Source organism: Mus musculus, chromosome 4 (genome assembly GCF_000001635.26).
Source record: "Mus musculus strain C57BL/6J chromosome 4, GRCm38.p6 C57BL/6J".
NCBI lineage: Eukaryota > Metazoa > Chordata > Mammalia > Rodentia > Muridae > Mus > Mus musculus.
In genome coordinates this window covers 128,883,987-128,911,739 of record NC_000070.6, presented here as the reverse complement: position 1 = coordinate 128,911,739, position 27,753 = coordinate 128,883,987, and the positions used below count along the sequence as shown (strand labels likewise).

At 52.7% G+C, this 27,753-nt stretch overlaps 1 protein-coding gene across 3 annotated transcripts; it reads right to left on the bottom strand.

The window, feature by feature from the left end:
* Nucleotides 1–413: 413 nt before the first annotated feature.
* Trim62 (tripartite motif-containing 62) lies at nt 414–27,696 on the bottom strand. Of its 3 annotated transcripts, none has more exons than NM_001370756.1 (5): nt 27,163–27,696; nt 14,825–14,938; nt 10,938–11,194; nt 9,152–9,267; nt 414–2,704 (listed from the first exon to the last, which is right to left on the bottom strand). In NM_001370756.1, exons 1-5 carry the CDS (start codon nt 27,568–27,570, stop codon nt 2,154–2,156), a joined length of 1,446 nt encoding a protein of 481 aa, NP_001357685.1. In that variant the 5' UTR covers nt 27,571–27,696; the 3' UTR covers nt 414–2,153. The 3 variants fall into 3 exon arrangements, with proteins under 3 accessions (NP_001357685.1, NP_835211.1, NP_001357686.1); NM_178110.3 differs by having other exon boundaries at nt 14,825–14,920; NM_001370757.1 differs by lacking the exon at nt 14,825–14,938.
* Between the last annotated feature and the right edge of the window lie 57 nt (nt 27,697–27,753).

Sequence of the window (27,753 nt, the reverse complement as noted above, 5' to 3'; positions counted from 1 at the left end):
CTCTGCATCAGCTCCTGGTTTCTGACCTGCTTGGGTTCCAGTCCTGACTTCCTTGGTGATGAACAGCAGCATGGAAGTGTAAGCCGAATAAACCCTTTCCTCCCCAACTTGCTTCTTGGTTATGATGTTTGTGCAGGAATAGAAACCCTGACTAAGACACCCATTCTCCCCTAGGCAGAGACGAGGTCTTCCCTGATTGATGAGGGTGCTGGCCGAGAACTCAGATCTCACTGTCCAGTGTGGGCTGTGGGCTTCTCAGCCGTCACATCCTCTCTCTGGACTTCACTGTGCTCCTGATCTGTATCCAGCAGGGCTGCCTTGGGGAACTGGACTGGCCGTGCCAATGACTGTCCCCTTCCTGAGGGTGGAACATCGCTTTGCGTTCGTCGGAATGAATGGAACGTACACCTGTGCCCTGTAACTTTAATTTAATACAAACTGATCAGAATGCACAAAAGGGGCCATGTTTTAAATAAAAATACTGCCAGGCGTGGCCTGGTGTCTGGGAGTTGAGAGGAAGAGCAGGACTCAGGATTCTTCTTGCTCAGGGGGGGCTAGCACATGGCAGTTGTGAGTGAGAACCCCTCAAGTTCATATTCTGGCTCACCGGAGATGGACATGCTCACTGAATCCCAAGTACAGAATTGAGGACCTGGGGCAACAAAGGAAGGCCCAGGCTGGGAAGTCATTTTGTCTCTATTTCTGATGCTACTGATTCCCTAAGTTGTTGCCTCTGGGCAGGGACAGGCAGGGACAGGCAGGGACAGGCAGGGACAGAGTCACGGAGCAGGACATTTTTAGCAGTTCTGTTTCAAAGCCAAGGCCTTCAGGTGGATTCATGGATTCTCCTGAGTTCTTCACAGTTGGATTCATTGGCAAGGAAATTGTGGATGGATCTATTCCACCTCCATGATAACTTTGTGGCTGAGGCTGGAAGAGGAAAAACTACATTTCTCAGAGTGCTTTGCAGTCAAAGTCTAGGTTCTGGACTCAAGTTTCCACAAAAAGAATCCCTCTGAAAGATGTAGAACTGGGACCCGAGTTGGGGGGTGTGGTGTGGTGGGACAGACACGGACAATAACTTTCTGGCGTGGATGGTGGCAGCCAGCAGCTTGTGGGGCAGCTGCAAATGGAAGCACCATTCTGGTCACAAGACACAAACCCTCTAGATGGTGGGAGCTGTTCCTGGAAACTCTGGCAAAGGCTGTCCTCTTCCATCCCTTTCAGTGATCTTGCAAGTCACCAGGGAGCTGACTGCAAATTCTTGTCTGATGAAGTCAACTAAGGCGGCTATTGTTTGTGCCTCAGGATCCTAAGGGAGCCAGATGTCAAGTCCAGGGTGGTACCCGATAACAATCTCCTGGGCTTCAGGTCCTGACGGAAAAAAAGCTGCTGCCAGCACCCTCTCCGTCCATGCAGTAGGTCAGAGACCTGTGTGATGAGGATTGTAGGACCTCTGTCCCCAGGGGCTGTTGGGGACTTGGATCATCCATTGGTGCTTTGTCCTGATGGTGTTCTTCTATATGGGTTTCTAGGGTCCTTATACCTCACTCTGCCCCAGAATCCATGGGCTAGAAGGTAATGGTATGTTGTGAGCTACCTGTCTTGTGTGACTTGCAGATCAGTGAGAGAGGAGGAAACCCACAGTTCTCGGCTTGGAGCACGGGTAGCAAGAGAGGGTGACTCTCAAATAATCCAGCTTCTGCCAAGCTCCCCTAAGGAATTGGATCCAAAGTAAAATGGCCCATAGCTCTCCTGGTCAAGGGTGAGTCAATTCTTAGGCATAAGAGGATTTTGTATACCTTTTGGGCTGCTAGCTACTGATCACATCTGACCTGTCACGATGCTAGGTTAGCTGGGCAGGAGGAGGGGAACAGAGAGCTTCCCTGTTCCTGAGAGAATGGGGATGAGGGGTTGGGCAAGGGCTGCCCTGGGGAGAAGCCATGTCACATCCCATTAAGATCAGAGCCACAGGGCATCAACCACGGAGTGCAATCTCCAGCTCGCAGAAGGGGAGGAGGAGGGGACAAACAGTTGGCCTGAGGTCTCAGGGTGGCCACAGTGGGCCTGAGCAGTCCAGGTCCTCCATCTGTCAGGCAAGGCTCTTGCTGGTGGTCACAGCCCCAGGAGGCTTTGGTCTCCCTCTGCCCAGATTAGATGCGGACGGTGTTGATCCGCAGTGGTTGGACGTTCTTGCCATTGGCGTGGCTCTGGCCGGGGCTGAAGTAGGAGCAGAGCTTGCCAGGAAACTTCTCTCGGAAGGTGTAGAGCCAGGACATGTCATCGGCGTTGTAGAAGATGAGGAGGCCCTGGTCATAGTCCAGGAAGACGCCCACCTTGTCAAGCTTGTCACGGACGTTGAGCCTAGTCCAGGGCTCTGTGCAGGCGCTGTACTGGTTACCGTCATGCATAACGATGCAGTAGAAGCCGCGGCTAGGCTGAATCTGGATGCTGCCTTTGCGACTGGCAGCCTCATGGGCCAGCCCAATCACCCACTGGGTCTTCTCCGCCACCACCACCTCCCAGTAGTGGACACCGCTACTGAAGGCTTCAGAGCCCAGCACCGACACCTCTACGTCAAAGCGCTTTGGTGAGTCCTGCAGTGGTTGTGGGTGTAGGTTCCCGTAGGCCACGATGGTGCAGTCATCGGACAGGATCAGGCGCTGGTGGGCAGTGCCTGGGTCCATGGTCAGGGCAGCTGGCACTAGATGGGAGAGAGAGGAGGAAGGAGAGATCAGTGGAGAGAAGGCTGTAGACCCACTATCCACTATCCCTGGGGAGAGGGTCCTGGTTGGTGTCTGGAAGGCTGCTGACCTACTGTGTGCCTGCCCTCTTGTCTGTTTCTTCCTCCTCTGCAAAATAGAGCAGCCTACCATCTTTGCACCAGGATACAGGGGTGTTAACCGATGGCTACTCGGTCGCTAGTTGATTCCCAATGCAAAGAGCACCAGCAATAAGGGAGTTTCAGAGCTGGGAGGGAGCGTGAAGATTAGCCGGGTGATACTGCCCCCTAGAGGACAATCTGGAAATGTGTGTCTCTAAGACCAGCGGGATGGGGTCAGCTTGCCTCAGGAGGGACTGTTCACGCCCACCACTGAATTCCAAATGCCCTGCCGGACATGCAAGTGGTCGAGAAATCTTTTTATGATGATCTTAAAGTACAACCTACCTCCATAGTTATGTATAAATGTGAGACCATTTTTGTTTTTGTTTTCTAATTTTAAAACACATTGAGGGTTTTGGAATGCAGTGACCGAACCAGGGGAGGCTACATTTTATGGAACTAAGAGTCACTTGCTCTTTTGGAAAATATATCTCTAAGGGTAACACCATCGACACAGACAACCTCCTGAATGCTGTTTCAGTTACAATATGAGCACCTGGTTGCGTTGTATTTTCCAGTGTAACTCTGCACAAGCTTCTACATACTGACATTCAAAATATTTAATTATGAACTGGGGGGGCATAGATCAGTTGGCAAAGTCCTTGCCTGGCATGCACAAAGCCACAGGTTTGATTCCCAGCCTCATAAACCTGGGCCTGGTGGAATATTCCTGTAATTGAAGCACTCTGGAGGTGGAGGCAGGGGGACCAGAAATTCAAGAACATCTTCTCTTCCACAGTGAGTTTGAAGCCAGGCTGTGGAGCACGGAGTGCTGTCTCCAAAGAAGTCTAGCTACAATCCCCTTTATATCATGGTCAGTTGTTACAAACACACATGTACCTTATTGTACATACACGTATATTAAAAAGGTTTTAGGTATGATCCTAGATTTTAAATTTTGTTATTTAAAAAAATAGACAATATGTCCCCCCGAGGTTGGAAATCTCTAATCCTACTAAACTCTTCCATTTGACAGACAGGAAAATTGAGACCCTCAGGAGCCCTGACTGATCTTAAGTCAAAAGATGCCGGCAGAGCTGGAACTATTGAAGGGCACCCAGCCCCTGGCACCTGGCCAGAGCCCACCTCTTCATTCAGGCCCAGCTCCTTTGCTTCTGTTGTCTACCCCACCCCCACCTCCCCTACATCCTCTCTGCCGAGATCACCCAAAGAGGCTCTTTCAGAGGCCCACCCTCTGAGAGCCTTCATGTTGGAGGAATGAGCTGGTTTCCAGATTAGCCTCTGGGACTCGTGCGCTCTCTCTCTGTGCCACTCTCCCAAACAGGGTATGGCCCTCTGAGCAAATTTCTCACTGGCTTTGCACCAGAGGCCAAGGCCCAGGTTGCGGTGATCTCAGCTCCTCCTTGAGAGTTCAGTGGTGAGCACGGAGCCCAGCATGGGCAGGCTTCCGGGCACTCACATGTACTCGCCTCTGAGTGCTGAGCCCGTGGTGCAGGTTGGGTCACCTGGTTCTGAGCTGGCCATACCGGCTTAGCAGGTCTGATTTGACAGTCTCCCGAACTCTTGTCAAGATCTCTGGTTTATACCTCCTGTTTACTCTGATAACCCCCTCCAGGGACAGTGAGAACCTGGGACTGGCACTTCTCAGCTACAGGAGTCTCTCCAGGCCAGAGCATGGCAGAGGGGAGAAAGAACTGGGGGAAGCAATGGACTATGGCTACAGTTCCTCAGAGCCAAGGATGTCTCCCAACTCCCTGTCTCTTTCCTTCTCATCGAGAGCAGGGTCACGATGGCTCTAGCCCAGGACCCAGTCAGTGCCTCTGCGGGCTCTATCTGCAGAGAAATAAGACGCCCCAAGGCTTGTGGCAGTCCCACTAGGCATCATGTTTCTAGTCTGTCCAGCATCATGTTTCTGGTGCATCCCTAACAGGCTGCTTGCTGACGTGCATGGAGCTTCTTCAGGGAGCTAGGTCACGGGTCATTCACTTCTGCCTCTCACGCTTCCTCAGAGCGCAGAGAGCTGTGTGGGAACCAGGAGCCCTGGGTCTAGAGGGGCCTGTGGAACAATCCTTTGTTAAAGGATGTAAATGGGGAGGTTAATGGACACACACATGAACTGTATTCTGTATTCTGTCAGTCCCTGGGCAGTTAGTCAGAACAAGAAAGGTCCTGTCCTGTGCAGTGTGAAGAACTCCCACAGTAAGAGGAAAGGCTAGAAGGATGTGTGAGTGTGTGTGTGTGTGTGTGAGTGTGTGTGTGTTTGTGTGTGTGTGTGTGTGTGTGTGTGTGTGTGTGTGTGTGTAAGAAACTAATTAGATACAGATGTTGCATCATTTACACTACAGACTGGGATCCGTTGGGGTGGAGTGGATGTGGGGATGCTTAGGGCTCCGGGGAAAACACCAGCAGTAGGGAATGGCAGGCTCCTATATCCCAGGTGCCTAGGAGGGTATAAGGAGATGGTAGTGGGGAGACCCCAGGGGTCAAGGAACAGTCAGGGGGATACTGGCAAGCAGCATGAAGACTCAGCCTGACTCTTTGTTTGTTTGTTTGGTTGGTTTGGTTTTTTTTTCGAGACAGGGTTTCTCTGTGTAGCCCTGGCTGTCCTGGAATTCACTCTGTAGACCAGGCTGGCCTCGAACTCAGAAATCCAACTGCCTCTGCCTCCCAAGTGCTGGGATTAAAGGTGTGCGCCACCACCCAGCTTCAGCCTGACTCTTAAGTCTGTGTAGGACATTGTGGGTCCCTTCCAGAGCCACTGCTGAGTGGGTCGGGCTCCTGGTGGTTCTGAGACCAGTGTGACAGTGAAGAGCATGTGGGCCGGGGAAAGCCTGACCCGGCTGAGTCCTGCGTAGAGGAGAGCAGAAAATTCATCCTCTGCGCCGCAGGTCCTGATTCTCCAGGGATGGGGCCAGCTCCTTGGGGCTGGGGCTGGGGCTGGGGCTGGGGCTGGGGGTGGGGCTGGGGCTGGGGCTGGGGCTGGGGGTGGGGCTGGGGCTGGGGCTGGGGCTGGGGGTGGGGCTGGGGCTGGGGGTGGGGCTGGGGCTGGGGCTGGGGCTGGGGGTGGGGCTGGGGCTGGGGCTGGGGCTGGGGCTGGGGCTGGGGCTGGGGCTGGGGCTGGGGCTGGGGCTGGGGCTAGGGCTAGGGCTGAGCCTGACAGTTTCCCTAGGATAGAGGCATGGCCTGACTCTGAGTGTCCTTTGCACTCCGGAGATTGTGAGGCTACAAGTTCTCCCATCTCGTCTTAACAGAGAGTCCTATCTCCAGAACTCGAAGGTCTCCCTGAAGCTGGCAGAGGCAGTGGCCTTCAGAGGGAGCAGTTAGGGACCTGAGAGGCACCCTGGCAGCTCCCCTTCCCGCTACTCCAGGTACCCTCTGGAGAGCGGCGAGACCCTGAGGAACCAAAGCCTTTCCCCAGGCTCGCTCAGGTCAGAGGTCACCTCTAGCTGTGACATTCCGACATTCATGATTTATAAACCAAAGGCTGGGCCCGAGGCCTGTCTCCTCTACAGGTATGTCCCGAGGCTCTCAAACCTCTCTAAGGCCTTGGGTCAGAAGGCACCCAGGAAGGGTCACAGATTTCCAGGCTCCATGAGAATGTTTTCTGTTCTTCAACTATCACCCAAGCAGCAGAGAAAGACTGCCCAGGCGCCCAGCGAGAAACACTCTTTGTTTTCCAGTATAGCAGGGGAATGATGGGACAGGAAATACGCTTGTTCCCCCCAAGCCCCCCACAAGCCAAGCCTTAGAAAAAGAAATCTGTTCCCACGGGCTTCCTCCCACTTCCCCAGGCCCTCTGCAGTCCCAGCTTCCCGTCACCGTCCCTGCACGGAATAGGCATGGCCCTACCGAGAGCACCACAGCAACCTGAGGTCACGATGGTTGCTGCCCTTTTTCAGAAGGGGAAACTGAGGCTCTCTGAAGTAAGTGGCTTGCTCAGATTCTACTTGGTGTGAAAAGTGAGTTGGAACACGAGCTGTGTCTTTCCATTCTGTGGCCCCGGAAAGTCTAACCAGCTTGGGGAAAAGTGTCCATGATACATAACAACAAAGAGTAAAACTTGCTTACTAAGTTACAAAGAAACCGGTTCACTCCCTTATCTACCCTGGCAACAACTGGGACCATCCCTAAGGTTTAGGTGGGAAAACTGAGGTTCAGCTGGGGGACAGCTTTGCCTTGGGTCACACAGTGGGGCGGGGAACAGTCTGGCACTCATAATGATTAAATCCAGATGAGGAGCAGTGGGGGAGAGGCCAGACAAGGCTGGGGAGGCTGAGGAGTGTCTGGTGTCCTTGGGACAATGAGCTGCCTGGCTCACTGGGAGTTTGCACCTGGGAGGAGGGGGAATTAGAATGGCTTGGCAGAGGGGCTGGTGGGTGAAGGGCTGGGGGACTGGGCAGGGGGCTGGAGGTGGTGAAGCGTGGAGGCTCCAGAGTAAAGGACAGGTGTTCGATGGGGTTCTCGGGTGATCTAATGGGCAGGTTGGGCTGGGAGGGGTAGGCAGGAAGCCACTAGAAGCCACAGTTACGTCCCTGGGGGAGGGAAAGCAGCTCTCCCATCTGGACATAAAAGGCTCTGGTGCTGAGCCAGAGTGACTTCATAGGTTCTGCAGACAAAGAAAGGGGCCCAGCCAACCGGGTCACTGTTGTCTGAAGTCCCAGGGGCATTGACTCAGGGCAGAATGCTCAGGTCACACACCTGTCCCCTCTGGTCCCTTTGCAGGCAGTGTTCTCAGGGCCTGTGGTCTCAACTGAGGCAATTTGGTTTTCAAAAGAAGTCTGACCATGGCCAGAGACACTTTGGGTTGCTGTAACAGAGGGGAAGGGATGGTAGCGTCTCCCGAATAGAGGCTGAGGGAGCTGCTAGCCTCCTGGGTGTAGGACAGGGCCTCCGGCAAGACCTTCTTGCTCAGTGGTACAGAGGGAGGTATACCCTGCTTGGAGCGATCATTTGCTCACTTATGACAGAGGCAAAAAAGGAATACTACCATCCCTGTCATTTAGAGGACCTAACTGGCCTAGAGAAGGAAGGGAGGATCTAAGGACCTGTAGCAAGGCCCTTTATTCAACACTTATAGAGGACCTACTGTATACACTAGGACTATTCTATTCAACACTTAATAGAGTACCTACTGTATACGCTAGGCACGATTCTAGAGGTAGACCTGGGTCTAATGCCCATTGTTTTCATTCCTTCATGAACAAACACTGATTGCTGGCTGTTGGGGATAACTTGAACCCAGCCTCTGGGCCCTTAAAGCCCAGAGTCCAGAGAGAGTGAACCCACACCGACTGTGTCAGGCATCGTGACCAGGAAACCAAGATGGCGGCGGTTCAGCAGAGGTGTTTAAAAGCAAAGCTACAAAGGAGAGTGAGTTTTGGTCGTCAAATACTGACTGACGATGGTGCCAAGGTCCCCAGACAAATGCTCAGAGGACAGAGAATTTAGCTCGCTCACAGCCTGAAGATGGTTCGGTACAGCCAAGTGTGGTGTCTTGGAGGGCTTTGACTGATGGGGTGAGGCACCTATGACAGGGATGGAACAGACAGCAGCAAGGCAGAAAGCTCCTAGACCACCTACTGGAGGGGTGTCCCTGGGTTCCAGGGGAAGAGAGAAAAAAAAACTCAGGGGTTCTTGTCTCTCTTTTTGGGTGTACTGCTTCACCCACACAGCACTCCGATCCAGCATCTATACCCTGCAAGACTATCGATCCCTGCTGGGGCTCAACTGGGGACATCCTGAGGTGACCTTCACGCCTTTTGGAACTTCTGATTAATCCCTCCTCCCCTCTCCCCCGCAGACGCTGCTCCCACCCTTGCTGCTGCCATATTCGAGGCTTCTATGATATGTGCACATCTCATGTCAGAGCGCTTATCCTGCCAGACCATCAAGGGCTGGTCACTTGTCTGTCTCTTTTGACTCTCGAAACCAAGGGACATTCACTATAGGATACAATAATAAATCCATCCAGGTGGATGGACTCTGACTCCTGTCCCTCCACTTGGGGAACAGGCACAGCAATGGAACATCTAGTAGAGGGTTTTCTGCATAGGCTCCGGGCACAGCAGAAGACCCATCCCATCGCTCTATCTCACAGCCTCCAATCCCACACGTGTGGCATGTGGATGATTGTAGTAAGTATCCCAGGACCTGACTGGGACATAGTGACATGAAGCAGTTAAAGAACAGGACAGAACAGAACATAGGCTGGCACTCTGCTCACTTCCTGCTCTGCCACCTGTCACACCAGGGCCCAGGTGGCAATCCATATTTCTCTTCTCGCCAAGGGGACAGGCAGAGTCTCACCTGGATGGATGTCCTGGAAAAGCGATTTCCAGATGGTGTACTGCAGGGGGCCTGTGTACTTGGAGGTCGGGAAGTCTTCGTACGTTAGGTTGGTCTCATGAATCTTCCCCTTGAGCCTGGAAGGACAGCGGGAGAGAAGGCTTTGTGGGGTCAGGATGTGGCCATGAGTGACATGTCTGTGGAACCCGAGATACAAGTGCCAGCTTCTCCCCCTTGTGACCGTTCTGTTACCTTTGGTTTGTTTGCTCCTCTGTAAGATGGGTACTGTGTGGTCCTTTCTCAGGTTTCTGACCAAAGTCAAGTGCAAAGGGTATTGTGCTAGACCCTGTGCTAGACCCAGTGCTAGACCCTGCCTTTCTAGGATGGCATGGAGTAGTGGACAAAAAAAAAAAAAAAAAAAAAAAAAAAAGCTTAGCTCAGTGGTCGGCTCAGGGCCAACATCAAACATGATGTTAGTGGTAAGTGTTGATCTCCAGCAAGCCAATATTCACGGAAGCCATGAATAGGAGCTTTGAGAAGCCTGGGCTTGACCGCTGGCTTCACCACCAGCCCAAGTAGTCTTGGCCAACTAATCTAATCTCCCAGCCTCAGATTCTATACTTGTGAAATGAAGATGACAGTATTGTAACTCCCTGTGTGAGGCTCAGAAAGACAGGGTAATCTACTGTCTATATAGAATGATGCATAGTATCCTTATTCTTGTAGATAAGGGGCTGAGGAGATGGCTTAGTTCCTAAAGTGTCTGCCTTGCAAACACGAGGTCCTAAGTTCGATCCCCATCACCTACATTTAAACAAAAACAGGTGTGGTAGTGCACACTTGAAATCCCAGCACTGGAAAGGTAGAGATAGGAGGATTCTCTGGAGACTCGCTGGCCAGACAGTCTGACCTTGCTTGGAGAGTTCCAGGTCAGCGAGAGACCTCGTCTCAAAAGACAAGGTCAGGGCTGAAGAGACCCATCAGTGGTCTTGAGTGCTCACTGCATCCATACATTGTTGGTATACATTCAAACACACACACACACACACACACACACACACACACACACACAGTAGAAGTCTTAAAAAAAAACAACCCCCCCCCCAAAACCCAAGATAACTGCGCTATGGTGGTGTATGCCTTTAATCCCAGCACTTGGGAGGCAGAAGCAAGCAGATCTCTGAGTTTTGGCCAGCCTGGTCTACAGAGTGAGTTCCAGAATGTCAGGGCTTCACAAAGAATCCTTGTCTCAAGTTCTCCCCATCACCCCCCCCCCAACAAACCCCTCAAGGTAGAGAATGCTTGAAGAATGACAGTTGAGTTTGTCCTCTGGCTTTCACACACATGACCACATATACCCCATCTCCCCAAAACGAAATAGCATAAAATAATACAAAAGTGTGTTAAATAACTATAACATCATCAAATATTGCTTATGCTGTTATAATACAGACAGAATATATATGCATATATTATTCTGAGATAAGATTTCACTATGTACCCCAGGCTGGAACTCACTACATAGCCCAGGCTGGCCTCAAACTTGTGACAAACCTCTTGCCTTTACATTATCAGTGTTGTGATTACAGGTGTCAGTCACCACGCCCAGCTCAGAATATATTATACACAGAATAATACGAATATGGAAGACCTTTAGGTCTGGCTCCAATACATTTATACCAGATTCCTATAAACAATGGTGATAATATGATTAATCTGCTGACAGTCCCATCTCCCAGAACCCCCTCACTGCCTTGGTTAGGTTGGGAGAGACACTTGAGGAAGACTGCAGGTAGGTGGCACTTACCTCTCAGACAGGGAGGCCACTCCTGCAAGGAAGGTGTGGCGGTCAGTCTCTGCCAGCCGCTCCTGCAGGATCTGGGCCCCCTCTTGCACCTTTCGTAGTTGCTGGCTGTAACGCTGGACCTTCTGCTCAATGTCCGTCAGTGTGCGGGCTGTGTCGGCCTCCAGTTCCTCCAGCATGGCCTTCTGTCGCTCTCGAAGTAGCCGGTGCAGCCGCTCAAAGGCTTCCCCGATGGTGGTCCGCAGGCTCTTGGTAGAGGACTGTGGGGGCAGGGGGCAAGGAAGCAACTGTCAGGGGTTGTGGGAAAGTCTACGTGTGTCCAGTGGCCAGTGGGAGGGGGAGCCTTGACACAAAGATGGGGGAGGGGAGGCTTGCTGGGCAGGGGACGGCACACAGGTGATAAGCAAGGGAGTGAGATGGGACCTGCACAGGGCGAAAGGGCTCATCTCATTGTTCCATGGGGGTCCATCAAAGGCACAGTGGGGCCACCGAGGCTGTGAAGGACATGAGTGGGTGGTACGGCCCAGACGCTTGGCATGAAGGAAGGAGGGATGGGAAAGCTAGGTAGGGGATGCCTACGTGTCCAACCCCAGACTTAGTGGTCTGCCATTTAAACAACGCATCTATAGGTTCTAAAGGATGACAAAGGGGATCTTGCGGTCAGTGACACTCATAAACAGGCACAGGATGGACAAATCTTGGTAGTTATTTGCCCATACAGCTCCCCCCAAGACCTTTGCTGTGGGAACAAGGCCACACTGTCAAGGGAGGTCTGAACACAGAGACACTCTCTTAGGCCCAAGAGGACGCACAGGAGTGACTGGGTCTCTAGCTGTAGTGGGCTCAACTACCTAAGCTTGGTTTTACTCAGTCTCCCTCTCTATGAGGGGTTACACAAGCCTCATTGCAGGGGAGTGGTGGAGATGTTTATCAGATGGGCCCTGTGCAGAAAGAAAGCTGATGTGGTTTGTAATAGGCATACCCATGGAGAGATAGCTTCTGATCAGGCTCTTGGGATGGGGGTGGGCAGGCAGAGGGGGCAGCTTGAGGAACACTGACACTCAGGCGACACAGGATGTAGCCACCATGTGGGGCCTGCCTCTGCAATTTCACTTTTGTGGGCCTCTGGCTGGCAGTTCACAGAGTCAGAGACCCCACTGTGCTCAGTGCCTGGGGCTCTGTGGGAGGCTCCAGAAAGGCTCAATTAGGGCCTGTTCTTTCCTGTGGTGGCTGCCGGCCTGCGAGAAGAACTCCTGGCGGTGAGCCAGCCTCCCTGCGCATGCCCACCCAACACGCCAGGAAGACAAAGAAGGAGTCGACTGAGGAGCTGGGGATGCAGGCACTGGGCTGCCAGAGGCCTCCTGGAGTCTCTCACCCAGAGAGGGTGAAGCAGCCACATCAGGGGGGGATGGGCTCCACCTCCCTGTACCCTCTGGAGCAGTCTTCCAGGGCTACCCTGTCTGTCTGGGTTAGTCTCTGTTTCTGTGTCTCCCCAAGACCTAGTGGGGGGGAGAGCTCCCCGCCTCCCCAGAGACTTTGCTTCATTTTTTTTTCAGGTGTTAGACAGGCCAGCATTCTTCTCTGCTGTCTCTCCCACAATCTGTCCCTCTAGTCCTTGCACAAGCCCTTCCTAGGTTGAAATGTCATGTTCCCTTGTCTGTGTGCAACCCCAGGGCTGGCACAGGCTGGAGGTCAGGGATGGAGGGGACAGGGGTGAAGGGACTTGCTTAAGATCGCACCACAAAGCTGGGGCAGACTACGTTTCCTTTCTATGAATCCAGCATCCCCAGGAGAAGAGAGGACGGATGGAGAAAGAGGATGGAAGCAGAAAGGGGATGAGGAAGTGGCATATCAGAGCGTCAGTCCAGGAGTGCTGCACACAACCCTATGGGGTCCTCCAAACTCTTCACAGTGTCATACATCTTGCCACTAAAACAAGCTGCAGGAGGGGCTGGGGGCTCTGGCTGTCTGTCCAGTCTCTCCGGGCTGAAATTTCCTCGTTGGGGTTACGTTTTCCTACTTTATTATTATTGTTAGGTTTTTTTTTTTAAACTCAATTTGCTTGACAATTAGTCACTATAGATCAGGCACTGTGCTAGGTCTGGGGGGCAGGTATTGAGTTCTCATGTCTACTTTCAACTTGGGGGGTCCCCGGGATTGAACTTGGGCTGTCATTCAGTTCCTTGGTGGGGAAGGCAGTCTAGGTTACCACATTCCCACACACACACTGGGTCTGGGGTGGCTGTGGCCCTTTCAGAAACACTCGGCCAAAAACATGTCATCTCAGAGCCTACCAAGGAAAACATGGTTGGAGGAGGGAGAGCAGACAGGCTCCCCCAGGCGAGGCCATTGGAGGGCAGGCAGGTGCGGCATCGAAGCCAGTCAGACACCAGGTGAAATATAGCCTCAAAACTTCCATCAGCATTTCTTATATAAATATACCGGGTCCAGACAGGAAGCCAGGCTGGGGAAAGTGAAGGGGGTGGGGCCCCAGCAGCACACAGATGGACAGGAAAGGCGGGCAGGAGGTCAGTGGAGGAGAAGGAATGTGGGGGGGGGGGGGGAGAAGAGGGGTGAACAAGGGAAGCCGCCTTAGGGGAGAACAGGCCCATTCAAACAGGTTCCCATCTGTTTCTCCTCACGGGAGCAGTGTGGAGTTGCTGGACAGAGAAACTAAGAGGAGAAACACTGAGGTCGCAACCCCGTGGCAGTCTCTCATCTCTCTCCCACTGAGGGGCCCTGCTCAGAGGCCCTCTGGAATGTCCTGAATGTCTGTCATGACCCTCCCAAGACCACACTGTGGGGTGGTGGCCACCGCTGATTTCCAGGTGGAGGTTACCAGTGACCAATGGCTTCTCCAGGCCAGGGGACCCCCAAGGCTCTGTTCCAGCTGCACCACTTTTGATCTTGAAGAGCAGGGTCAGCCTAAAGTCATTTCCCAGAGTTCCCGAGTATGTGAAACTCTGCTTCCAGACCCGATGTCCTAGATTGAACTGGTCGGAGTTCCCACTGTCTGGACAGGTGGGTCAGGAATATGCTTTACCCAGGGTCACAGGGTCACTGTTAGGCTGGACATGAGGACTCCTCTCAGGGTAAGGATAAAAGGCTCTTTGCTGTCACTATAACCAGAGACCACGGAACAGAATTTCCTTCTACTTCTCAGAGATAGAATCAGGTTCCCCCAACATCTTGAGATAAGGTCTTGCCATGTAGCCCAGGCTGGCCCGAGACTCAACCCCTTCCTGTGCTAGGATAAAAGGCTCTTTGCTGTCACTATAACCAGAGACCACGGAACAGAATTTCCTTCTACTTCTCAGAGATAGAATCAGGTTCCCCCAACATCTTGAGATAAGGTCTTGCCATGTAGCCCAGGCTGGCCCGAGACTCAACCCCTTCCTGTGCTAGCCTCCTTAGGGCTGAGTTACAGGTGTGTCCCATGACACCTGGCTTCAGAGTCCTTATCTCTATCCTCGAGTCCAAGAGGGGAAATGATAGCAGTCATGGCTTGGAGGAGACATGCCACAGTTGGCTTCTGGACAGTGAGGGAGGAGATAATGACAGAGAGAAGGGACAGGAAGAACAAAAGAGACCAAGCAGGTGTGTTCAGCCCCTCAGATAGCCAGAAGCCTTCAGAAGGTCCCTGGTCCCACAATTCTGTCACAGTTGAAGAGAAATGGCCCCACTCAGGCACCAACCCACTCAGTGACATTGACATTGGGGGTAGGTCCCATTCACTTTCTCAAAAGCTCCGTTCCTACCCACCCTGCCTCTCTCCCACCACGCTTATGCACCCGGAAGCTAGGTTTCCTCAGAGGGCTGAAGGGTTGATCCTTCACAGCCCTACCTCAGCACCTCCTGCCCCACTCACTCCCACACTGGACCAGGCTCACCTTGGTCTCTGCCAACTGTCGCTTGAGGAGCTGCAGCGCCTCCGTGTGTTCCCGCTCGCTGTCCTGAAGGGCCTGAAGCTGCTCCTTCAGTTCTCTCTGAAATACACACAGGGCCTGCATGGGGGAGAAGGCCACACCCAGCCAGGGCCGTCTTCTGTTGGCAGCTGGGGCCTAGTCTGCCCTTGACCCCACCAACCCCAATGTCCATCTCCCATCATAGCTCACCCACCATATTGAGTTCGTTCCCTAAATCCAAGAGAGAGCACTTCGTCCCTGAGCCATATCCTAGATCTCTTTTGATTTTTGAAATCAGGGTCTCCTTCTGTTGACCAAGCTGGCCCAGAACTCACTATGTAGCCCAGGCTGGCCTCAACCTTGCAGCAAGTCTTCTGCCTTACTTTCTAAAGTAGCTAGGTTACAGTCATAAGTTATCAGGCCTCACTCTCTGTCCCCCTCTGCCAAACAGCCTCTGCATACACTCCCTCAGCCTTCCCTTTAGCCACTGGCTGGCATCCGTTTCTAATGGAAACCCAGGCTGCAGCAGCCCAAACCCACTGCCTGCAGTCTCTCCTCACCTGGCTGGGTCCTGTTGTCAGCCTTGGGCTGGTTCTAGGTCATGGAAGCCTTCCTGGAACACTATTGCTACTCCCATTTTCAAATAGAAAAAAGGGTAGAAAAAGGTCAAGAACACATAGCCAGCATGTACTGGTCAGAGCTGGCATGATGAGCTGGCGCCTACAAGCTTAAAGCCAGGTTTCACATTTTATGCAGTGATGACACCTAATGCTATCCACTGTGACCAATCCTGACAGGCACGGTATTGATCGCCTCTAGAAATGTAGACAGGACTGGAGGCTGGGAGGTGGCTCAGTCAGTGGGGTGCTTGCCACACTAGCACGAGGCCCCAAGTTTGACCCCCCAGCCCTGGTGTCCAAAGCTGCTTGTGGTAGCACATGCTTGTAACCCCAGCACTAGGGGATACCAGGGGACTCCTGGGGCTCCCTGACCAGTCAGCCTAACCAAGTAGGCAAGCTCTAGGTCCCAATGAGATATCTTGTTTCAAAACAACAACACACAACAACAACAACAACAACAACACATGGCCGGGGGCTGGAGAGCTAGCTCAGCTGTGAAGACCACTTGTGACTCCTGCAGAGGAGCCAGGCTAAGTTCAAGCACCTGCAAAGTGGCTTGCAAGTCTGTAACTTCAGTGGCTGGGATGAGACGTCCTCTTCTGACCTTGGCTACCACCCACGCATGTTGTGCCCAGACATGCATCCAGGCAAACATTCATACACATTAAATAAAAATAAATAAATTTTAAAAAGAATAACAAAGGTAAGCTCTGTTTTAAAGAGTGGACTGCTGCCGACCTTTGACAGGTGAGGTTTTGTGCATGCGAGCGAGTGTGCATGCGCGTGCACACACACAAACACACACATGCACCCAACTGCCTCCCCCTTTGACCCAAACCAGGCTTGGTATTGCGATTTTTCCTGTCTAGAGTTCCATTTGGCTTACTTGTGCTGGCCTTGCTTAAAACATTAATAGTTTGTTCTTTATAGATTTTCCTGGCATTAACTTTGATTGAGGGAAAACATTGCATTGGGTGTCATTTATGTTGACCACTGAAGTGTTTGGTGTCTGCTTCAATTCTCCATCTCCCAGATCTCCCAGATCTCCTCTTTTTCTCCCTTCTCGCTCTCACCCAGACAAAATGGTGCCCCTCCTTCATCCAGAGCTGGCTCAAAACTTGGGACATTATTTTGGTGGTGGGGGCAGGGATGGGGATAGAGATGGGGAGCAGGCGCAGAAGCCAGGCAAGCATATTGCAATCTCACCCCTCCAGCCGCGGGACTTTGCTCAGGCTTAGTATCCTTCACTGATCAACCAGGGTCCTGTCTGTGCAGCTCGTTTGCTGTTATATCTTCCTGTATCCTCAGTGCCCAGAGTGGTACCAGCACGTAGCAAGTGTATTTGCTTATTTGTCAAATACATAAATGGGGGTGAGGATGGATAGTCCCCAACAGAGTCCAGCTGTCTGCACTTACTGAGGCTCTAGCCTCGGTATCATAGGATGTGTCCTCCGGTCTGTCTCTCCTCCTTTTCCATAGTAGCCCTCAGGTTCCTTATGGTTTACTGACTGTTCCACCTCCCTCTGTGGTCTGCACCTAGTGGCTGTCTGGTACTTGCAGGGGCTCTGAGAAGGAGCTGTGTGAATTTCCATGAAAAGAGACCCTGAGCAAGTCCTAGGGACCCCAGTCAGCTTAGGCTAAGCAATGCCAGACAGGCTAAAAACAGGTTCCTTTATTTGTGGGGAGGGGTGTTCAAGACTGGGATTCTCTGTGTAGTCCTGGCTACCCTGGGATGCGTTCTGTAGACTTATTTATCAAGTGTTCATTGAGCAGCTATGTTAAACAGGCACCACTATGGCTCCAAAGCTACCAGGGAGAACAAGACAGAGGCAGTTTCTGCGGAGGGGGAATTTTCAGGAAAGACTGATAATAAACCAGAAAAGTAAGCAAAGAGCAAGGGGATGACGACTGTGGTCCACACTCTGGAAAAGATGACAGAGTGTGCGATGCTGTGGTCATGGAAACGGGTAACCAACAAAATGGGGGGTGGCACGTTTTGTGAGAGTAGATTGCTTCAACAGACACAATGGAGGAACTCTAGCCGCCATCTCAGTATGAGACAACGGTAGAGACAAATGTCACGAGTGGAAAGCAGAAGAGCTAAAGAAGAAGCGTCTGTGTCTGAGGACTGTGGGGGCTCGCGTGCCATCACCAGGCCTGCTCCCGGGATGGAGGTAAAAGGGAGGGAGGGAGAAAGAAAAGAAGGAAGGAAGGAAGGAAGGAAGAAAGGAAGGAAGGAAGGAAGGAAGGAAGGAAGGAAGGAAGGAAGGAAGGGAGGGAGGGAGGGAGGGAGGGAGTAAGTGATGGAGGAAGGGAGGGAGGAAGAAGGGAGGGAGGAAGAAAAGAAGGAAGGAAGGAAAGAAAGAAGGAAGGGAGGGAGGGAGTAAGTGATGGAGGAAGGGAGGAAGAAGGGAGGGATGAAGAAAAGAAGGAAGGGAGAGGGAGGGAAAAAGGAAGGAAGGAAAGAAGGAATAAAGGAAAGAAAGAAGAAAGGAAGAGAGGGAGAGAAGGAAGGAAAGAAGGAAAGAAGAGAGGCAGGAAGGCCAGTCAGCCCTAATACTGCTAGCTAATTCCTATGGTGTCAATGCTTCCCTCAGAGTGGATCTTAAGCCACCAGTGTGAGATTCTTGGATGGGCCCTGACAGAGATGTGAAAACCAGGAACCAGCTCCACATCCCCGGTACACCAGAGCCTCTCAGGAAGGCCTGCTTTTCACATGAGGGAAATCCGCCCTTGCTTAACTTCAGCTCCTCAACCTGCAGTACTAGCAGCTGAGGGTCATTCCTAAGGCTCTTGGGCCCCCAAGTCCTGGACAGGCAGGTCTACTTCACCACAGGGCAGAGTGTGGCTCCTTTGGTCCCTGATATCCTGGAATCTAATCTAGCTTGGGAATTCATCTGATCAAGAGGTTTGGAGAGCTGGCTAGTACAACATTTCCTCCCCATGGTGGTCCCCATGAGTCCTCTAAGGCCCTGCAAACCCCATTTCTCACTTGGTTGGGAACATCCCGGGACATGGACAAACTCACTGATTCTGGACCCAGGATCTGAGGAAAACTGTTGTTCTCTTCCTCCTATATCCATCCAGGGGCCGTGGAAACTCTCCACCTCTCTACACGCACACAGCAAGGCCTTCTGGGATTCCTATGGCACTGTCAAGGCTGGAGGCAGGGTGGACTGAGGATCAAGACCTGGATAAACTCGTCACAGTGGACTTAGAGATAGTGTTGGGGACATCAGACCTGCCCTTCCTTCCTGAGAACAGGTGGTTCTACCAGGTGAAGAGTACCCACTGCTGCCATCCTGGCTAGAACCCTGAGAATCAGCTCTGAACCTGACCAGTCAGCTCTCAGGCCGTGGAGTCTGGTCCTCTCTCCACACCCACAGCTTTTAGTTTGTCCTTCATCCTTCTTTTGAAAACTCCAGCCTCAGGACCAGGCCATCTGTGCCCTATGCCACACCCCCCCCTCAAGTATCTTCAGTGGACATCAAAAGGTTTCTCCCAACCCCCAGGATTTCTTGAGAGTCTGGAAAGAAGAACACGAGGCCTTGGGGGCAGCATTCAAAGCCTTCCACACTACCCCCACCATCTCTAGTCATCTCTGTCTAAACCTGCTCTGTTCAGCATGACAGCCATCAGCTCTGTGTGGCTATTTACACTGCAATGGGTCAAAATGAAATGAAGTGGAAAATTCAATTTCTTGGCTGTACTAGTCTCGTCTCATCTCAAGGACTCAATATCCACTTAGGACTGGCAGCTATAGCGCCAGGCAACACAGATGCAGAACTCTCCAGTGTTCCAGAAAGTTCTATTGGGCAGCATGAAGCATTGTGCGGGGCTTGCCTCCCTGCCTTGCTCAATGTGGCCTCTGTTCAGGGTACTCATATGACTCAGAGGTCACCTGTCCTGAGAGCCCAGCTCCCCAGCTCTCCCCTGCGGTCGGACATTCCTCTGTGCAGGGCCCAGCCTTGCACTGTGGTGGCAAATGCACCCCCCCCCCCCCCTTAGAGATAGGGTCTCAGATAGCCCGGGTTAGCCTGGAGCAGAGAATAACCTTGGACTTCTCATCCTCCTGTAGGTGTGTAACACCACACCCAAACTAAGTGATGCTGGGAATCGAACCCAGAGCTTCAGGCATGCTAGGCGAGCATCCTATTAACTGAGCCAGAATTCCAAGCTCCACACACTGTCAGTCTTTCTTACTAGATCTTGGGCTCTTGAGGGCAGGGACCATGCCCTGGAGCTGTTCCCATCCTCAGTACCTAGGACAGGGCCAGGCATGCCTAACTTCTGACTTTGGCCAGGTGAACTTGCCCAGAGACCAGGACCTTGGAATGGTCTGAGTTCCCCGATGCTGGGATGGGAGGAGCCAGCTGTGACATTGACAGGAGATACAGAGATAGGGAGAACAGCCTAGAAGGACCCAGCGCTGGGACCAATATACAGCCCTGGAAACAGCTGGCCCCAAACCCTGGAGCGCACAGGGTGGGTGCAGGGCATAGAAGGACCCGAGTTTCATTTCTCACTCCTCCGTCTTCTCCAGCCCAGGATCAGATAGTTTTGGGTGAGAAAGTTGGCTCAGTCACCAACTAGCTTGTGTCTCACCACGGTGTCATCTAACCTCTCTGAGCCCCAGGGCCTTCATCTGCAAAATGGGGATAAATCCTAGGTCCTACGGAGGGGAGTCCAAAGTGATGTATGATGTATTTAAACCTCTGGAACACATAACCTGGCACTCACAGGGTGCCTGGGATGCTGTCACTGTGTCCCATCTGAGGCTCCTGCCACTGCTTCATGTTCTGGTTCCATGCTGTGCCCAGGCAGCCCCTCCCTGCTTCCTGAGATGGCAGAAGCAGGAAGGGGTGGGAGGGACCATCTGCTCCAACCCCTGCCATTGCCAGGACGGGAAGCAAATCTAAGGGAAGGGACTGACTGGCCCATGGCCATACAGCTTGCCAGGGGAGAGTAAGCCAGAGAACACACTCTTAGTTGAGAGGCCAGTTAGCAAACAGGAAACTGTCAATAAACTCCTAGGTGACAGAGCAGCCACAGAGGAAAAACAGGGTGAACATAGCTGCCCTGGATGCAAAGCTATTAAGAGACAGAGACAAGGTTCTGGGTGACTCCAAAAACATGTTCAAGACCCCTTGAGCTCTCTGTTCCCTTTATTCAACAGCAACGAATTCCGAGCACCCTCTGAATATCAGGTTTGTGTGATCATCCTAACCAGAGAGATATAGTCCCTAAACTTCTAATAGTCTGCAGCTAGTTGTAGAGGCAAAACCTCCAATGGGTGTCAGGGGAAGCATGGGGTCTGCCTGGGATCCAGTTCAGCCATCACCGCTTGGCCATGTCGGTAGCACCGCCCTTCATCTTGGGTCTCTAACCTGTCTATAACAGCACAGGCCTTGGAAGGATGCTGGGACCATTAAATAGTGAGGCTCCTGACATGACACCCTGCACAGGGTAAGCTCAATCTAAGATGCTACTGTCATGGTTGTGGAGTCCTGTCCTCCAGGCACGCCATGGCCACCCCATCTCAAAAGCAGAGTAGCTGTGACTACCTGGTCAAGTTTGGGAGGTTAACAGTCCCTCCCAAAAGCAGGAAAGGTGTTATCAGACCCTCATTGAGATTCTGGCCACCCAATACCGACTGCTTCCCCTGCCGGATTAACCCAGCCACAGCCTTGAGAGTATATAGGAGGTGAGAAGTTAACTGAAAGGGGAGAGCCACAAGCCATTTGTGTGCTTTGTCACCTATGCTAGAGTGTCCTTTTCCACGACAGGGCTCTGAGAGCTACCCATGTCTCTAGAAGCAACCTCTCACCCAGTCTCCTGTAAGGAGCCCTAGTAGCAGTCTAGTTGGTTCGCCAAGCTGGACCTGGGTGCAGTCACTTCTCTGGCTTGCCATTGCCCTCTCTGTCCAGGATCACCAGGAAAAGTCAGGCGATAAGCCACCCTAAGACCGAGAGAAACAGGACCTTGGAACACAGAGAACACTGGGGTCTGACTTCATTTCTGATGGAAGGGCACAGAAGGCAGGTGACAGGGCTCTTCTGGCCATTTCAAGTGGTAAGGACTGGTCAGGCAGGAAGTGGCCAGAGTCAGGCAGGTGACAAGTGAGTAGAGGTCAGAAACCGGAAAGGCTGGCTAGGGCTGGCTGGGCTAGAGTGGAGGCCTTGGGTGTCAGCTGGGGGTGGGGGGTAGCTGGACTCCTCAGGGCCCATCAGAGCTGGGCCATGGCAGGAGAGTGAGTGAAAGAGCATCTTATAGGACCACATATGCACACAGCTGTACAGTTCTATCAGCTGCCAGGCCTCGGGGCGCTTCACCTACTTGGAAGGATCAGTACAGAGGCAGTGATTATGGGGGGCCAGACACCTCTGCTACAAGGTTGTCCTTCTTCCTGACCCTGGCGGGAGATGCTATAGGCACCATCTTGACTGTGGCTTCAGGGACCCTTCTCTCATCTCTATGGAGTCGAACCTCCATGTGAGAATCCTGGGTCAGAATCCTGGCCCTGCTCGCCTCTTTTCCTACCCAGGGTAGACTTGTTTCATTCCTTCTTCCTTCCTCCCAGGCCCTCACCTGGGTGCTCCAGTTTCTCCTGGCAGCCACGAGTGCTTCCCCGGCATGGTTGTTTTTGAGGCCAAGCCCTCATAGTCCTTGACAATACAGCTGCTTCCTCGTCCTAGGGCCTCCCACAGATGGCCACGCACACTGCTCCAGGTATATAATTGACAGGCCACACCGGTTTGCTCACACCTGTCCTTGGTTCCTCAGCATCTTCAGGATCAACACCTAATCCTTGGAGCCTGCCCACCCCTGTGCCACCACAGCCAGATCCAGAGCCCATCTAAAGCAAGTTAAGCCACTTTCCCATCTTCACGCCCGTCCCCAACAACATCTTCATGTGTGCCCACACATCTGTGCCCCTGGCCATATTCATGACCCAAATTCAAGGTCCAGTTGACTTCCTTATTGGGTCACCTAAGCACAGATTCTGTACCTCGGTTTCCTTATTTGTAAATGAGGCAATGGTTGTGAGTATTAAGAGAGAAGGAAGAGGAGGATGTGTGCCCGGTCCCTTCACAGTGCACCGGCAGTGGCTGTGGATAAGTTCCTTTTTTTTCTGCTCATGCCCTTTCTGTCTTGGCCTGGATTGCTTTAGTGAGTTGGGTAGACCTTGGAAATAGCTACCAATCTACGAGGGGGCCTGACTCCCAGAACCATGGAAGGGCCAGGATCAGAGAGCTATATCCTGAGTTCAACACAGGACCCTCAGCAGGCACATAGCCATGAGGCCAGGACAAAACATTAAAGTCAGTCTTGAATCCAAATTTGATCCCACCTCCAAATCCTCCATGCCCACCCTGTGTCCGGCAGAATTCAAGGTAAGGTGGTCAGCTAGGCTATGTATGACCTTGGACCCAATATGTACAGAGCTCTGCCAAACCTGGTTCCCTATATAAAATGGGGAGAGGGTGTCTGAAGCCCTAGTAATTTTGGTTGCTCCTGGAGGCCACAGTGAGGCCTGATGAAGAGGCTGGAGCTTCCAGCTCTTCCCCCTGTTTGTAGGGAGGACTCAGGCGAGTTCCCAGGCTCGCAGCCTCAGGGAGTGACTGAATAGTGCAGCTGTCCCTTGACCCTCTCAGGGTGTACAGACAGGAAGGGCTGTCTCAAGGGACCGTGCCCATCACACAGTACCAGGTAATTCACTCTGCTTTTTAGAGGTGGCATTTTTGTCACCGTCGGCCTTGTCATCAGACCACTTTGGTTCCAGAAAATAATGTTTTGGGGGCTTCAACTTCAACCCCCAGCTCTCTCCCCTATGACCTATGCTATGGATGAGACATCCCTGGCTGCCCAGACATCTTCAAGGAGAAGCGCCGCAGCCAGCTCACCCTCTTACAGGCTGCTGTGTGCATAAGAACCTGTGCTTCCCTAGGAAACGGGATTGCAGAGCGCCATTTCCCCAGGACAGAAACATTCATCCGTCTCTCTGACCAGGATACCCCTAGGGATACGAGTGACTCTTTCTTTACATGGACGGTGAACAGACTTGCTCTGGCTCTCATTTCTTAGATCAGGAAGAGGGCTCAGAAAAGCCCACGCCTTTCACCCTGCAGGAAAAGTCAGAGCAAAGATTTGGGCCCTACCATCCCCAACCTTACTCTCCCCTCCTGGGGCTGCCTCATGGCTCTCATTCCTGTGCCCAGCCTGTCAGGCTCCCATCCAAGGCTCAGCCCTGATGCCTTTGTTGGCACTGAGGCACGCCTTAGGAAAGGCTCCAGTGATCACATGAGGCCTGGGGAGGGAGGCTCGGATGAATCGGATCCTCTCTCTGGGGGTCAGGAACTTGAGATGGCTTGGGAGCCGGATGCTTGATCAGAGTGACACCCCAGCCACCTGCCCTTGTGGCGTCAGCTGGCACCAACAGACTGTGCCCCTAGTCTGGTCTCGTGCTAAGTGCTCTTGACACAAAAACCAAGCGGGATGGGTAGGAGACAATTCTGGATGATAAAGGGGAGGCCAGGGAATGGCCTTCGGAGGCACCAGAGAGGCCGTATGTGGCCCAAGTTGGACAGGTCCCAAGTCCTGACCCTGACACTCACTATCACTTAGCTTGTGAGCCTGCCTCCATTTACTAGAGAATAAATCTCAGCAGTCCACACAGCAGGTGCTGTGAAAGATTATGCGAGGCATTACAAGGACAGCTGGGGGCAGCCCTTGGCTCATGGACCCCAAACTCTTTGGAGATGGTCTCCTCCCTCTCTTCTCTTCGCTCTGTGGTCCAGGTGCTCAGCAGTAGCTGGGGGTGGGGTGGGGGGCATGCATGTGCACTTGTGTGTGTGTATGCGCACACGCACGCGCGCACACACACACACAGATTTCTACACAACTATACAGTAATTCTACTCATGCTTAGCCTCAGGTAGGATGAGGGGTATTTGGCTTTTTATGTCATATTGTCCCACTTTCTATGTAAACATAGTCATTAGAATAAACACAGATGTCCAAAAGTTATGGTTGCTGACTGTGCCAGCCACAGTTCTCCTCGGCGCTTTGGATCAAGAACTATTAACCCTTACATCACCTTCCCTGGAAATGTAATTGGTGACACGAGGAGACTCAGACTACTGAGATGATTTGACTGCTGAACTCACGCAGCACACCAGGGTGCAGAGCCCCTGCCCTCCAGCATCTATGGCACAGAGCAGTTCTGCGCAGCAGGTCAAGGGGCCAGAGGCTCAGAGGTAGCAAGTCATTTCCCTAAGGTCACACAGCCAGCAGATGGCAGGGCCAGGGTGGAACAGCCTGCTGATGAAGACAAAGCTACTACTAATCTCTGCACTCTGTAGCCTCCAAGCTTTGGAATAAAGGTAAAAGCTGCAGGCCTAATTCTGGGTAGGGGGCCTGGAGACCCCAGATGTGTATGAGCCTGGACTCCTCTGCCTTCAAGACCCCGGGGCAAGTCCCCTCCCCCACTCTACCGGTTCTCCATCTGTCAAGTGTGCTCTGTACCAGATGATCTCCAAGGCTTTGGCAGCGTCTCCGTCATTCCCCAGGATAGGGGCCTCAGCACAGGCTCCAGCAGCCACCAGCGCTGCTAGAGGGATGAGCAGACCTTGAGGGTGGAGGTTGCCCCATCCCCAGCAGCTAATGAGCCTAGGAGAGGCAGAAGGGGGTGGAGTGTGGCCTGAACCCCACCTCTCAGCATAGCCTCCCGAAAGGGAGGCAAGTTTCTCTGCCAGCACCTGCCTAAGTCCAAAGGGGTTCATTGAGGCAAGTCTCTTCCTCAGGTGAGAGAGATGAGGCTAGCCAGCAGGGTACAGGGGTTCTGGAAAGATCTTGGGAGGAGGAAGGATGGCAATAGGAACTGCTGATGCTCCCACCCTACACACTTCAGATAAGGTCTTCCCAGGGCAGCCTCATCAAAGTCCAGGCAGGAGAGTAGGTATTTAAATTCCTGATTAAATATCTTGAGGGACATAGAACTCACCACTCACAGGTTAGTGACTCTATTTCTTATTCTTTTTTTTTTATATATATATGAAAAACATCTTCCACTTTGGAATCCTCCAGCTGGGGTGAACTTAGACCAAGTTTGGTCATTCATTCATTCATTCATTCATTCAAGTTTTATTGATAGGTCCTGTGGGCTAAGCCTGTGCCAGTTTGGGGACAATAAACATGCCAGGGAAAAAGCTGTTGCTACCTTGAGGTATTGTCTATGACTGGTATCCCAAAGCCAGGGAAGAGACTGGCTGGGCTGAAACTGCTCAGCTTGAGAAAAGAAGTCAAAGACGCTTGAGCATCATTAAATAGGCTTTAGTGGGTATCCTCCCACCAAGATTGTGTAACAGAATTCCACCAGGTGACTGTGTTACTGAGAATCCTCTAGTGGGGAGGATTTGGAAGATATGCTGCATTATCCGATTAAAGCGGATCGTGGAATGCTTCTCCTTAGAGTCCCACCCCTGAGGCGGCAACATCACCGTCCTCAGCAGCTAAGAGCTCTTGCTGAGGGCCTGGGTTTGATTCCCAGCACCCACGGTGGTGACTCACAATCGTGTGTAACTCCAGGTCCACAGGATCTGATGCCCTCCTCTGGCCTCTTGGTGCGCATGCACATGGTGCACATGCAGGCAAGATACTTGCACACAGACAATAAAATAATTGATTATTGATATCAATACTATCTTATTGATAGAAGACATCCAGGAAAATGTAGTTCTCAGCACGTGTATCTACCTATATTTCTTTCTCTCTATACAAACACACACACACACACACACACACACACACACACGACAATGGAGCTTGAGGAAAGGAAAATGTTTGGGTGGGGTCTTAGAGTATTAAACACACTGACCAGGGTCTTGCCCTCTTGTCAATGACAACGGAAAGGTTTAGGGGAGACTAGCTGCAGTTAAGGGCTATGTCCAATTGAGTACTCAAAGATTCGGATGTAGAAGACAAGAGGGGTCATCACCAGGCCTTGGGAATTCCTAGAAGCTTGTCTTCCCCTCCTCCAAATCTTGTCTAATTCTCCAAATCTTGAATCTTTAATTCCTGGTTCCACTCTCAATTGGCCCCTACTCTGGTTTAAATTTTAAAAAAAAGGTTCTTGTCATATCTGAACTTGAGGCCGACCTTAGACTCTCACCTCACATACCTTGATCTAATCTTGGCACCCAAACCTGCCCTCTGAACAATTTGCACGTCTTAAGCTTAACTCTCACTTTCATCATCCAACCGAGGCCCAGGCCTCACTCTAGATCTCAATGAACACCTGGAGCAGCAAGCCGCATCCCACAATGCCCCAAACATTCCAGAATTCTGTAGCTGCATTTAGAGTAGCTCACCCCTCCCACACACCCCACTTCGACTCCCAGGTTAGCTTTGATAGTGGTCCTTCCTTTGCCCAAAAGTCCAGAAGGAGCTGCTGTCTCCCATTCTGTCTCAGCCTCAGCCAGCATCTGGTCCAGCTGTAGCTTCCTCTCTCCATCATCCTATCCCACCTCGACCTGTCTCCCATCCAGATCTCTCTCAAGCCCATTTGACACAGTGATGCTCAAGGGACCCGCCCCTGCCCCGCCCCTCACAGGAGCCACGCCCCTTTGGCATTAAGCCGGCCTGTGGCCCTTGCCCCTATTGGAACCCTGACCCCACCTACAGCCCCGCCTGTCCGCCTCGCACCTGCAACTCCTCGAAGGCATCGTCGATGCCAGTGACCTGGTGTTGCTCGTGCAGCGCGGGCTCATCACAGAAGAAGCAGAGCAGTGCGCGGTCCGTGAGGCAGAAGAGCTTGACCTTGTCGTGAGCCTGGCAGGGTCGCGCGGCTCGGCGCGCGTTGAGGATGGCGTCCAGCGGGAAGGCGCTGTAGCGCTCCACGATGTTGGCCAGCTTGAGGCTGGGCGCGAGCGCGGGCTCGGCGAACGTGCGCCGGCACTCCGGGCAGTCGCGGGCGCCCTGAGCCTCCTGCCGCACCCAGTGCTCGGTGATGCAGCGGCGGCAGAAGTAGTGCTCGCAGCCCAGGCTCACCGGGTCCTGGTAGATGCTCAGGCAGATGGAGCACAGCAGCTCGTCCTTGAGGCTGCACGCCATGGCGCCAGGGGCGGCGCGAAGCGGAGCCCGGGAGGCCGGCGGCCGGCGCGGCGCGATTGGGGGCGGTACCCGGGGGCCAGGCCCACGGGGGCACGGGCGACAGGCGCCGGGGAGCGCGGGGGGAGCTGTCTGCGACGCCGGAGGCGCGAGGGCTCGGTGCCGAGTGGGTGCCACCCGGGATGC

Excerpts from the sequence above, each read along its gene's own strand:
- Trim62 (NM_001370756.1), bottom strand. The coding sequence starts at position 27,570 with ATGGCGTGCAGCCTCAAGGACGAGCTGCTGTGCTCCATCTGCCTGAGC. Across the intron at positions 14,939-27,162 it reads ATGCCTTCGAGGAGTTGCAG|GCCCTGTGTGTATTTCAGAG; the intron begins GTGCGAGGCGGA and ends TCCCCCATGCAG. Across the intron at positions 11,195-14,824 it reads GACAGTTGGCAGAGACCAAG|TCCTCTACCAAGAGCCTGCG; the intron begins GTGAGCCTGGTC and ends CTGCCCCCACAG.